At 50.0% G+C, this 12872-nt stretch overlaps 1 protein-coding gene across 3 annotated transcripts in view; it reads left to right on the top strand.

Moving 5' to 3' along the window:
* The window catches only part of ATOH8 (atonal bHLH transcription factor 8), a 41121-nt gene extending 32676 nt beyond the window's left edge, over window positions 1–8445 (top strand). The window contains exons 3-5 of one of the 3 annotated variants that reach the window (XM_052648090.1): window positions 5766–5911; window positions 6764–6918; window positions 7410–8445. In XM_052648090.1, the coding sequence (XP_052504050.1) occupies window positions 5766–5911; window positions 6764–6917 (300 nt within the window). In that variant the 3' untranslated portion in view covers window position 6918; window positions 7410–8445. The remainder of the gene's footprint in view (window positions 1–5765; window positions 5912–6763; window positions 6919–7409) is intronic. The other 2 variants (XM_052648091.1, XM_052648092.1) reach the window with 2 other exon arrangements.
* The last annotated feature ends 4427 nt before the right edge of the window (window positions 8446–12872 follow it).

Genomic DNA, 12872 nt, shown 5'->3' with positions numbered 1-12872 from the left:
ACACGACTGAGCGACTTCACTTTCACTTTCAGCATCTTTAGTTGTGGCTTGTGGGATCTAGTTCCTTGACCAGGAGTAGAACTCCCAGGGCCCCCTGCGTTGGCAGTGTGGAGTCTTAACCACTGGACCACCATGGAACCCCCAGTTTAGACCATTTTTATCAGCTCCAAAAGAGACCCCGTATGCTTTAGCAGTCCCTGTCTCCTTCCCAGTTCTGGGCAACCACAAATCTATAGATTTCCCTGTTATAGACATTTCGTGTGAATGGAATCATATAATACTTGAACATTTGTGTCTGGATCCTTTCACCTAGCATATTGTTTTCAAGGTTTATCCAAGTTCTGTCATGTGTCAGTACTTCATGCCTTTTTATGGCTAATATTCTTTTGTATGAATATACCACATTTCACTTATTTGTTCATTATGAATGTGATTTCAGTAATTTAAAAATTGTGCTTATTGAAGCAACTTAGTGCACACACCATCTTGGGATTCCCGGGTGGTGCTAGTAAGTAAAGAACCCACCTACCAATGCAGGAGACATAAGAGACGTGGGTTTGATCCTGAGTCAGGAAGATACCCTGGAGAATGGAAGGGCACCCCACTCCAGAATTCTTGCCTTGAGAATCCCATGGACAGTGGAACCTGGCAGGCTATAGTCCATAGGGTTGCAGAGTTGGATATGACTGAAGCATCTGAGCATTCATGCACAGATTTATTGCTTCCTGTTCTGAACGTTTCTGGCCAAGATGGCAGTTGGTTCCTTGTGACTATTTCTGGTTACTTGTTTTGAGACTTTTCAGCCTATGGTACCATTTGATGTTTTCAAACACCAGTGAGTCACCCCAAGGACCCAGCTCTTTGCAGGAATGGGAACTGGTGCTTCAACTGTGGGTCAGACCCTGTTGGGCACATGTGGCTCCCTTGTCCCATTGATTCTTTGCAACTGACCTAAAGGTGGGTACTATTACCGTGCTCATTTTAAAGATGAGTAAACTGAGACTCAGAGATCAACCAGCCTGCGCAGGGCCCCAGGGCCCCAGAGCCTCACTGACTTTAAGGCCAAGATGAAACCTAGCATTCAGCATTTAGAACCAAACACAAAATCCCCTTTTAGCCTACATATTGGTTTACATAAAAGTGAAAGATAGGGAATTTCCTGGCAGTCCAGTGGTTAGGACTTGGCACTTTCACTGCCAAGGGCAGGGTTCAATCCCTGGTCAGAGAACTAAGATCCCACAAGCCGTATAGCTCAGCTTTCCCTGCCCCTCCACCCACCCCCCCCGAAGATGAAAGTAAAATAATGCCTGATAGTGTACATCTCTGATGCCCTCCCTGTTTGTCTTTTTTTTTTTTTTAGTATTTTTTAAAAATTAATAAATTTGAACAGTTTTTGCTTGCCCTGGGTCTTTGTGGCTGTGTTTGGGCTTCTTCTAATTGTGGCAGGTGGGGGCTACTCTCTAGCTGCCGTGCTCAGGCTTCTCGCTGCAGTGCCTTCCACTGTTGCAGAGCACGGCTCTAGGGCACAGGCTTGATAGCTGGGGTTCACAGGCTTCGCTGCTTCACAGCATGTGCAGTCTTTCCACAGCAGGGATAGAACCCATGTCTCCTACACTGGACATTGGCAGGTGGATTCTTTACCACTGAGTCACCAGGGAAGCCTCATTCTTCTTCTTCTTCTTCTTTTTTTTTTTTTTCATGTTTTGCCTGCACCATGCAGCCTGTGGGATCTTAGTCCCCCAACCAGGGATTGAACCCACTCCTCCTGCGTTAGAAGCATGGAGTGTTTACTACTGGACTGTCAGGGAAGTCCTTGTCTTTTGTATTTTACTGTTAAAATAACATTTGGAATCTGACTGCTCCTTTAAGGACGAACCATAAAAAAAAAAAAAAAACTTCAGGATTTCATTACCATTTGATGCCTTTTTCTGCTTATAAAAGGCTGTATCCAAATTGCTTATCTATAGAAAAAATGTATAATTTGAAAACAGTGAAACATGGTTAAGTAAGTAAAGTGACTGAAAATGTGCTTGAAAGGTAAAACAACTTACAGGCAGAAATAATAAGTTTTAAAAATGCCCCTACAGTGATAAAATTACTCTGAGGAAACCAATCCACTTAAAGCCAGAGACAAACTTAGTAAGCTGAGGAGGTATAATTAGAAATTTAAAAACTGGAAGTGAACAAAAGCAGAAAGATGCAATACGGTTCCCGAATTCACAACAGTTACAGGCGCAGTTAGCCAAAATGTCCAATGACACATTTGAAATAGGAAACCTATCTGTGGCACATAATCGCTACATTAAATAAAACGGCAGTGACTGGAAATATTTATTCACGTGGTCAACAAATAGCAAATATTTATTGAGATGCTACTGTGTGTCCAGACTGTTTTAGGCCCTGAGGCTACAACAGCCAACAAAACAGACCACATCCCTGGCCTTGTGGAGCTGATGTTCTGACAACAAATGAGTGAACAATCAAAACATGATTTCTGGAACTTCCCTGGCAGACCAGTGGTTAGGACTCTGTGCTTTCGCCTCTGAGGTTGCAGGTTCTATCCTTGCTTGGGGAACTAAGATCCTACAAGCTGTGAGGTGTGGCCAAAAAAAAAAAAAAAAAAAGATGATTCCTGAATGTGATAAATGCAGCCACTTTGTCACACTGACCAAATCACCTCGATCGGACTCCACACATCAGAACTGCTGAAAGGGACCTGGGAAGGATCTTGTCTAGTCATTTTTAAAGTTTACGATAGTAAGACTTTTTGATGCTTTTGAACTGTATAGTGTTGGAGAAGACTCTTGAGAGTCCCTTGGACAGCCAGGAGGTCAAACCAGTCAATCCTAAAGGACATAAACTCTGAATATTCATTGAAAGGACTGATGCTGAAGCTCCAATACTTTGGCCACCTGATGTGAAGAGCCAGCTCATTGGAAAAGACCTTGATGCTGGGCAAGATTGAGGGCAAGAGAAGGAGTGACAAAGAATGAGATAGTTGGATGGCATCATCGACTCAATGGACATGAGTTTGAACAAACTCCAGGAGACAGTGAAGGACAGGGAGGCCTGGCATACTGCAGACCATAGAGTTGCAAAGAGTCAAATGTGGCTGAGCAACTGAACAACAACGCTAATGAGAGGCAGAACCTGTATTTAAAGGGCATCTTCTTTGTTGAGGGACCATGTAGGAGGCTCCTCAGGACCATGAAACCCTTGCCCAGCCACACCCAGAGCCTTGGCTGCAGTGGAAACAACCACCCACAAAAAGTTCAGAGCTGGATGGGGTGCAAGCTGTGTTTCTCACCTGGAGCAGGATGTGGCCAGGGGTTATGGGAGAAGGAGTCTGTGGTGTGGTCGTCACAGTGGAGAGTAAGCGCAACCCTCTCCTCTGTATTTGCAATTATTCTTGCGTGTGTGCATGTGTATACACACCTATACATACACCTTGCCTCTTCTGAAAGGATGGCATAGGTAGGTTTGTCTCCTATCTTTCAGCCACAGCTGATGGGTCCATGGTAAGAAATCTGACTGAGGCTGGACCAATTGCCTGCCTTCACTGGGCGTTTGGGGTGGGGATGTTGAGAGACTGGGTCAATGGGGAGACAAGCAGTAAAGAAGCAGGGCCTGGATGTGGCCGAGTGATGTGGTTGGCAGGCACCTGGAGGGAAGGGCCATAGATTGCCCCTTGAGGTTTGCAAGCTTTCCTGAGACTTTCTTCCAGGCTCCTTGAGATGCCCTTTCATTGTTGTTTAGCTGCTAAGTCATGTCAGACTCTTTGGGACCCAATGGACTTTAGCCCATCAGACTTCTCTGTCCATGGAATTTCCTAGGCAAGAATACTGGAGTGGGTTGCCATTTCCTCTTCCAGGGGATCTTCCCAGCCCAAGGATCAAACTCATTGATCTCCTGCATTGGTGGGCAGATTCTTTACGACTGAACCACAGGGAAGCCCCTTGGGCAGCCTTGAATAATGGAAAGATTGGAATGAGTTTCTTCTCCTCGCAATCCAGTCACAATCACACAATCAAAAGAAAATGCTGGGTAAATAAAACCAAACACATTTCTTGACTGCAGGATTTTTCAGAGCTTTTAATATGTCCATATATACTGTGACTTTCTCCAGGGGATATTCCTGACCCAGTGATCGAACCTGGGTCTCCTGCATTGCAGGCAGACTCTTTATCAGCTGAGACACCAGGGAAGCCCATACAGTGACTTTCCAAGGTGGGGCCAAGGTCTGTGATGTTTCTAAAACTCATGGGATATGCCTCACCTGGCTCATACTCTGCAGAACAACGCTTTGGGGAGTGCTTATCCACGTGCATGGACTTGTACTTGCCATACAGGTGAAGGAATTAAATCATAGAGAGCGAGCGTCAGCTTCCCAAGGTCACACAGCTGGTTAATTGCAGAAAAGGTCCTGGCACCTAAGACTTCCCGTTGTTCCTCCCGCCACGCCCCAGCTGACATAAGACTTCCTTGGATGGATGATGTTATGTGTGGGATTCCTGGTCCCAGGTGGGTGGTGGAAGGCAGGTCCAGTATAGACGCGAGGGAAAGGGTGGGGTTCAGAACTGAAGGTCAGGCCTTGGGCTGGTGGTAGCCATGGCTTCCGTGGAGTCTGAGAGCCCCAGCGATGGCTTGGGACAGAGCCCAGCTGGGCGGCCGCGCCTTGACAGAGCAGCCAGTGGGCTGGCTCCAGCTGCCCCAGCCTCGCGCGCCTTCTCTGACCGCAGGCGGACTGAGCAAGGGAGGAACTTGGGGCCAGTCCTCCGCCGGCCCGCCCAGGCAGCCAGCGCCGGGATGACGCGGCTGTAAATCACCCCGTGGACCACAGACCCAGTGCCATCCCCACGGGTTTCCTTTCCGCTTCTTAATCCTCCTCTTCAGACTCGGTAACAAAAAGCAGATTCCTGCTGGGGCCAGCACGCACCATGGGCTCGGAGAATGTGAGCCCGAACTCACCACATCAAGATGCTCCCTCCTCTCACTTTTCCTTTTACCCCTGTCTTAGCCTCTATTAGCCGGAGGACACTCCCTCCTCCTGGCGGGGCTCCCTCGCCCTCCCTGGACCCCACTTCCAGCCTTGCCCCAGCCTCTGCCTTGGCCGCCTGCCCATCGGCCGCCCAGGCCTGAGGCTTACCGGGGCCTGTGGTTAGCAGCCCCTCCAGCCTCGTGGTTTGGCTCCAGCCCGGCTCCCCAAGCCTCCCTTTCAGCAGGAGTTGCCTTCGTGTGTTAGGATAAACGGCACGATCAGGGTTCAAATGCTGGTGCTGCCAACTCACCGATCAGGGTTCAAATGCTGGTGCTGCCAACTCGTAGGTAGCACTTACCTCTGAGATGGGGGATGTGAGAAGGTTCCCTGGCACCTCGGAGGTGCCTGACAGCTGTTCTGTTCCAAAAATAAGTGCTTAGCTGTTTGTTCAGGGTTGTTGCAAGAAGCAAGAGAGAGGTATTTGGCACTGCTTTGCTAGGGGTTTGCGTGCCCAGTTAAGGGATGGTTGTTCTCCTGAGTGTTCTTAGGTGGACTTGGAGCCCCCGAGAGCCTCCCCACCAGCTCTGATCTCCCTCCAAAGCTAAAGCCCTGGCAGCCCCTATGACCTCTCCCCATCTCCTATCCCTTTCTATAGCAAATCCCTCCCTTTGGTCAGTTTTTTCATGAGCAACACCAAGTTCAGTGGCCAGAGTGAAGCTTCTGAAGGTCAGGACTGCAAGGGACTAAAAGATGGTCTAACCTAAGGGTTTTCCAATTTGCCCCAAAGCACCTGAGTTCTCAGAGACTTCACCAGGCTCCACATTGGAAAGAATACTGTAGACTCTGGGTCCCCTTCTCTCCGTGTCCCGCATCCTCTCCTGATTCAAATAGATCGGAACCATGCTCATCTGTTTTCTGCATTAGAATTTCAAGGTCAGAATTCATTGCTATTTTATTTCCACTAGATGAAGACACTATCATTTTATAGATAAGAACACTGAGGCCTAGATGGCAGGGGGATGGGCTGCACCTAGAGTCGGCCTCTTGGCTGCTGGTGTAGTATCTTGTCTGAAGGATGTGGGGAGAAGGAGGTGAGGGTGCCATTCCTGTGGGCAGGGGCAGGGCTGACATTCCTTGGAGGTGTGACCTGGGGATTGTAGGTCACACCTGGGTATTAGGACCAGGGGTCCCTGGGCTTCTTCTACCTGCTACACCCCCTCCCATCCCCCAAACCAACTAAATCAGCATGTGTGCTAAGTCGATTCAATCTTGTCCTACGCTCTGTGACCCCATGGACTGTAGCCCACCAAGCTCCTCTGTCCATGGAATTCTCTAGGCAAGAATACTGGAGTGGGTTGCCATGCCTTCCTCCAGGGGATCTTCCCGACCCAGGGATCAAACCTATGTCTCCTGTGTCTCCTGCATTGGCAGGCGGGTTCTTTACCACTAGCACCACCTGGGAAGCCCAACTCAATCAGCAGTGGCTCTGAAATGCAGTGGGGGTGGGGTGGGGAGTAAGGGGACACTGTGGGCTCTCGTGGCAGCCAGTCCTGGGTCCAAATGTTGGCTCCATCCCTTACTGAACCCTTCAAGATGCAGTCCCTGCCTGAGCCATATGGGTCCTTCCTGGGGCAGCCGTGAGGGTAAGTAAGAGCAGATGCTACCAGTGAGGCACCTGGTGCAGGCTGGCCTTCTGGAGTTAGGACCAGTGTGTGTGGGGGGGTACTTCTGACCATTGGTTGTTTCTTTTAAAAAAAAAAAAATTTGTTTATTTGGCTGTGCCAGGTCTCGGTTGCAGCCCGTGGGACCTTTAGTTGTGGCATGTGGGATCCAGCTCCCTGATCAGGGATGGAACCTGGGCCCCTTGCATTGGGAGCAAGAAGTCTCAGCCACTGGACCACCAGGACGTCCCTGTTGGTTGTTTCTTTTTGTTTGTTGAGGTATAGTTGATTTAAAATACTATATTATTTTCAGTTGTATAATATAGTGAATCAAAATTTTTATAGATTTTATTCTATTTAAAGTTATTATAAAATATTGGCTATATTTCCCGCACCATACAATATATCCTTTTAGCTTGGCTATTTCATTTTATTTTTTGTTTGTTTCTTAGCTTTTTTTTTTTTTTTTTGTATTAGAGTGTGTTTGATTCGGGGGCTTCCCTGGTGGCTCAGCTGGTGAAGAATCTGCCTGCAGTGCAGGAGACTGCCTCTTGTTTTAGTTCCAGGTGTGCGGCAAAGTGATTAGTTATACATACACATATGCCTATTCTTTTTCAGACTCGTTTTCCATATAGCTTATTGCAGAGTATTGAGTCGAGTTCCCTGTGCTCTACAGTAGGTCCTTGTTGATTATCTATTTTATATATGGTAGCGTATATGTTAATCCTGTCCTAATTTATCCCTTGCCTCCCACTGGCTGTTTCTTTCAGGAGTGACTAGCCATGGGCTCGCCCGAGAATGCTGCTGTGGGCCCTCTTTCCAAGTCAAGCTTGAGGAGAAGGTGAGCTTGCCGAGTCCAGCCTCGTCTTCCTCTCTAAGATGCCACCGGATGCTCAGACCACCGCCTCTCAGGACAAGAGCTAGCCTGCCTCCTTCTCACCCTCTCCCACACCCCCACCCCCAGCCACTCTACGGTGACTTTGCACTTTGCTCTCTGCCTGCTGGGGTGGGGAGAGCAAAGCCTTCGCCTTGCCCGGGCCTGAGGCCCACCGTCCTTCTGGCTGCAGAAATTCGTTGCCAAAGATTCAACAGGGACACTGAACAAACGGGGTGAGAGGACCCCACGGTGAAAAGCCACACTGTGGCTCTGTGACCTTTGCTCCTCATGTTGCCCGGGTCCCATCTCAGGCCAAAGACGAATCAACATTTCCACTAGGAACTCATGGAAGAGGTGGACGTTTGGTGACTTCAGACTTGACCTGGAACTGTCTTTCTCCACCGGGCCCTGAGCTGGCTGGACCCAAGATAAACCTTCTAGGGGTTGTGAGAGGGAGGCTGGGGGTGCCTGTGGGGAGTGGGATCTGAGATCCTGGCCCTCTCTCCCTCCCACTGGCTGCCCAGGCCTCTGACCTTGATTTTCCATGTTCCCTGGGTCCAGGCTCCTTCTTGGGCCCTCAGCATCATGAGAAGTGAGTGTGTAGGGGGAGCAGCACCCGTACCCCACCCCCAGGACCTGCCTCGAGGTGACCTGCCCCCAGCTGGCCAGGCCAGCACTCCTTGCCAGGGGCCCACCCTCCTGACAGGACACACAAGATGGTGCCCTGCCTGGAGCCCAGTGGTCTGTGACGGCTGTGCAGGGGGCAGAGGGGAGAAAGGGACCAGGGGAATGGGCCAGTAATGTGGGGAGGAAGGCATGTTCAAAGCCAAGGCCTGTTCTTTCCTTGTGCTCACAAGGCCAAAGCTGTTCACATCTGTGCTCAACCATCTGCTTCAAATTGAAGTAAAAGCCCCAATGTGTAAAGAAAACACTTGCTTGTGTTGATGGACTCTGTGGGTGACCAGGACTTTGGCCGGTCAGTCAGAGGGAGGAGAGAGGTTGAGAGTCCTTCAGAAATAAACAGTGTGTGAATGAGTGTGTGTGTGTGCGTATGTGTAACGGGGTGGGGTGGGGCTTTCGTCATGGCCCTGGCCTAGACCAGTGACCAGGAGGCCAGGTCAGGAACACGTGAGGAGCTTTCTCTGCTTGTCCCTCATTTACTCCATACCGTGAGTTTATAAGGTGGAGACTGAATTTTTTATCCTGTTGTACAGACGAGGAACCTGAATACAGAAGGAGACAGGGCAGGTCAGTGACAAAGCCAGGTCTCACACGGTGGCCTCACTCCAAAGCCTGGGCTCTTAACACCTTTCCAGCCCCGTAAGCCAGTTCCTGCCCCAGGTCTTGGCGTGGCTTTGTCCCATCCATGCACTGCAGTGGGCCTTGAATGGGACAGTAACAGCCCAGCAGGGGTGGTTGGGTTGTGGTTTAGTCGCTCAGACGTGTCCAGTTCTTGTGACCCCATGGGCTCTAGCTCACCAGGCTCCTCTCTCCATGAAACTGCTCCTCTCTCTCTTGCTCCTCTCTCCAGGCAAGAATACTGGAGTGGGTTGCCATTTCCTTCTCCCGGGAACTTCCCAACTCAGGGATCGAACTCTGGTCTCCTGTGCTGCAGGTGGTCTCCCGCATTGCAGGTGGATTGGCTTCTTTACCAACTGAGTCACCAGGGCAGCCCTCGTGGGGGTGGGGGAGGCGTAATAAGAAAGCACTCTGGAAGGAATGTCAGGGTGGGCAGAGGAGGGGCAGAGGTCTTGAAGGATGAATAGGAGTTTTCTGAGCAGAGGAATGGAAGAAGAACTTTCTATGCAGAGAAGTCTTCAGCCCTCAAAAGAGGTTAGAATCACCTAAGGAGGTTATTAAATATTGACATGAAGTGTTAATGCCAAAGTTCCATCTTCAGAAATTCTGCTATATTGGTCTGGGCACTTGGGACTTTTAAAAGCTCCCCAAGTGATTCCAACGTGCAGGCAAGGTTGAGAGTTACTGGATTAAGTGGGGTTAGATCACTGACAAAAAAAGTGATTTAGAATCGCTGATGTGGAATACAGGCTGTGCTAAAAGTGTGTGTGTGTGTGTGTACAAATAGACAAGCAAATAATTGTGATACCATCAGATGACTGCATGAATGTATACACACATATGAGTGACAAGAAGTTCCACGTTTTTCTTTTCTAGCTTCTCTCCCAATATAGCAGCTTTGATTCTTTTGCACACACACACACACACACACACACACTCTCCTTCTTCAAGGCACATGTATGCCCAGATGTCCATCGTGTACATCCCCAGGGAAGAAAAATCCATTTCCCATGGACACATTTCATTGGCAGCCTTCTCAACAGTTTGTGTAAATGACCGTGCAAGAAGACCCTCACCAAAGTAAAAGTGATAAAGAGCCGCCTTCCTGGAGCCTTAAGAGCACTTGTCCTGTTTCAGCTGAGAGTGTGGTCACAGGGCCCCTGCAGATTCACTTACACACATACCCTCCGTGCTCCGTTGTTTGCTCTGGGTCCTGGCTCCACACACCGGGGGTGGCTCAGTCACGGAGGGCTTGTACCCATGTAGGAGGCCATGTGTGTGCACACCATGTCCACGTGTGTACCTCTGGTTCATGATTGGTTCCTGCAGCACGCGTGCTTCTTGCTCTCCAAAGGGCAAAACCACAAAGAAGAGCTCTGGAAGTCGGAGATTCCCCCCAAGCTCAAGGCTGAGCGTCATCAGGCTCTTCAAAAACAACAGGCTGCATGTTCCTTCTTGGTTCCGACCTCAGGCGGTCCCAGAAGAGAGGTGTAAGTTCTGGGGAAGGGTTCCACAAGTCCCCGGGCCACTTTCTGGGGTCATAGCATGGCCAGGGCCCCTGTGGATTCCATCTCCCCACACCGTCCTTCCTCCCATCCCCACGGCCCACCACGTGGTCCTGGACCTCCCAAATCCCCGCCACTTTATGTCCCATTTCTTTTCCTGATTAACCTGCCCACTCATCTCCCCTTCCTCACAAGTCAGTGAGATGCAAGAGCTAGTAGGTCCCAGGGGCAGGGAACTGGGTAGCAGAGCTATGAGCAGGGACTGCCTAGGGAGCAAAGGTGCAGACAGGGCTCCTTTGTGCCCAAGATACGGGGCAGAGTTGGGTACTGCTAACTGGGCTGAGCTGGGGCTGTTCTGGGGCTTCCCGGGTGGCTCAGACAGTAAAGAATCTGCCTCCAATGCGACAGACCTGCATTTGATCCCTGGGTCAGGCAGATCCCCTGGAGAATGGAACGGCAACCCACTCTGGTATTTTTGCTCAGAGAATCCCATGGACAGAGAAGCCTGGTAGGATACACTCCATGGGGTCACAAAGAGTGACTTTGTGTCCACTCAGTCAGACACAACTGAGTGGCTAACACACAACAACACAAGGGCTGTACTGGGTGGGGTAGGGTCAGTCGGGGGCCCACTAGGGAGCTAGAGCAAGGGTTACACTTGCCTCCCACCTTGCACTTGGCTTCCTGAGCTACAAAGTGGCTATTGCCAGCAGCCCAAGTGACAAATAACCTAGCCCTCTGGAAGCAAGACTCTGATGTCTCCAAGTGTGTCTTTCAGCAGATTCATGTAGCCACTCTCCTTACTCTCTGCCACCTGCAGGGATGCTTGCTGTTTTCAGGCTCTAGGAGGACAGGGAGGCTGGAGGGGGCCCCACCTGAGCGAGGTGGGGAGGGGCGGGAGCGGCTGGCTTTGCCCTTTGCCCCCAGGATCCTACCTTCTCACAGTCTCCTCTGGCCTCCTGGACCCCAGACAAGCTGTGTCTGCCTCCCTGAAGCCAGGGACCCCAGAACCTGGCTTAATAAATAACGACTTTGTTTTGCAAATATTTGGGCACGTGTCTAATCTCCAGATGGCCCTGTAAATTCCTAGAGGGCAGAGATTAGGTCAATCACATCTCCAAATCCTTGAAAAGGCTTTGTACAATGTGTATATCGGTTTCTTTGTTGAATGAATGGATAAAATATGAAAAATATGGTAATTCACGCATTTATTTTCTTCCTCCCACGAATAATTACCAAGCAGCTAATTTGTTAAGACCCAAGAGAACAGGGTGCAGGCCTTTACCAAGGACTCAAAGAAGCTCAGGAAGCTTCCCTGGTGGCTCAGATGGTAAGGAATCTGCTGCAGTGCAAGAGACCCCGGTTCAATCCCTAGGTTGGCCCTGGAGAAGGAAATGGCAACACACTCCAGTATTCTTGCCTGGGAAATTCCATGGACAGAGGAGCCTAGCGGGCTACAGTCCATCGAGTAGCAAAGAGCAGGACTCGACTGAACGACTAACACTTGCACTTTTAAAGAGGCTCAAAGGGAGAAGCTCCAGAGCAGAGGGGAGCCTAGGCTTGAGGCTTTTTACTCTTTCTGTGGCTGAGCCTTTGCGCACTCCTGCAAAGAGGAGAGCTTCATAGCTCTGTGCCTGGTCTGCAGGAGGCGCTAAATAAACGTTTATCAAGGTGTGTGGATGAATGAATGAATGCAGCCCCACCCCCACACCCCTCCTCAGATATCACTAATCAACTGTGGCTCTTTGTCTGGTGGGGGCGTCTGAAGCTGTCCGAGTTCAAGACAGTGCTCCAGGCAGTCACTATTAATCCATTGAAGAGATGTGCTTTCTTGGTCATCCCAGTCTTAGGGCCATTCTGGAGTAAACTATGGGTGGGAACTCCTCAGGCCAGCCTCCTGGGGTACCATTGGGATGACATGATGGAAGATATGTTAGGAGGTTGCCTTGCTTATGTCCACGGGGCTATGTGGCCACTCCATGACTGGCCTCCTCTCTCTGATCTGTTCCTTGCTGACCCTTACCCCACTGCTGCTAACTGGAGGTGTGTTGCTAAAGTTCCTCCCCTGGGCCCGTCACCTCTAGGCAAAGTCCAGTCTCCTTAGCGGCCCATAGGACTTGTCACAGATGGTCCCATCCCCTCCTCCAGTGACTCCAGTGTCTCCCTAGACTCAGTGACACCTAGTTTGGTCATCTGGGGATGTGGCTGAATCCCGTCCCCAGGTGTTAACAGCCCCTCTTTCACAGCCATGCCTCAGTGCCCTTTCTTCTGGCTGCCCCCAAAACACGATTCTTTCTGGACACTGCTGTTTACTGCTGTGGAAACTGTTCCTTTTTGTTTGTTTGTTTTGGCCGTACCTTGCAGCATGCAGGACCTTAGTTCCCCAACCACGGATTGAACTCATGCTTCCTGAAGTGGAAATGCAGTTTTAACCACTGAACAGCTGGGGAAGTCCCAGAGACAGTTCCTTTTTAATCTAACTTTCTTCTGTATCTAATCCATCAAGACCCCTGATTCGCCAGAGGGAAGTCTAATTCTCTCAACTCCAGAAC

This window comes from Budorcas taxicolor, chromosome 11 (assembly GCF_023091745.1).
Source record: "Budorcas taxicolor isolate Tak-1 chromosome 11, Takin1.1, whole genome shotgun sequence".
NCBI lineage: Eukaryota > Metazoa > Chordata > Mammalia > Artiodactyla > Bovidae > Budorcas > Budorcas taxicolor.
Note: the sequence above shows the minus strand (reverse complement) of the source record. Positions and strands in the feature narration are given on the sequence as shown.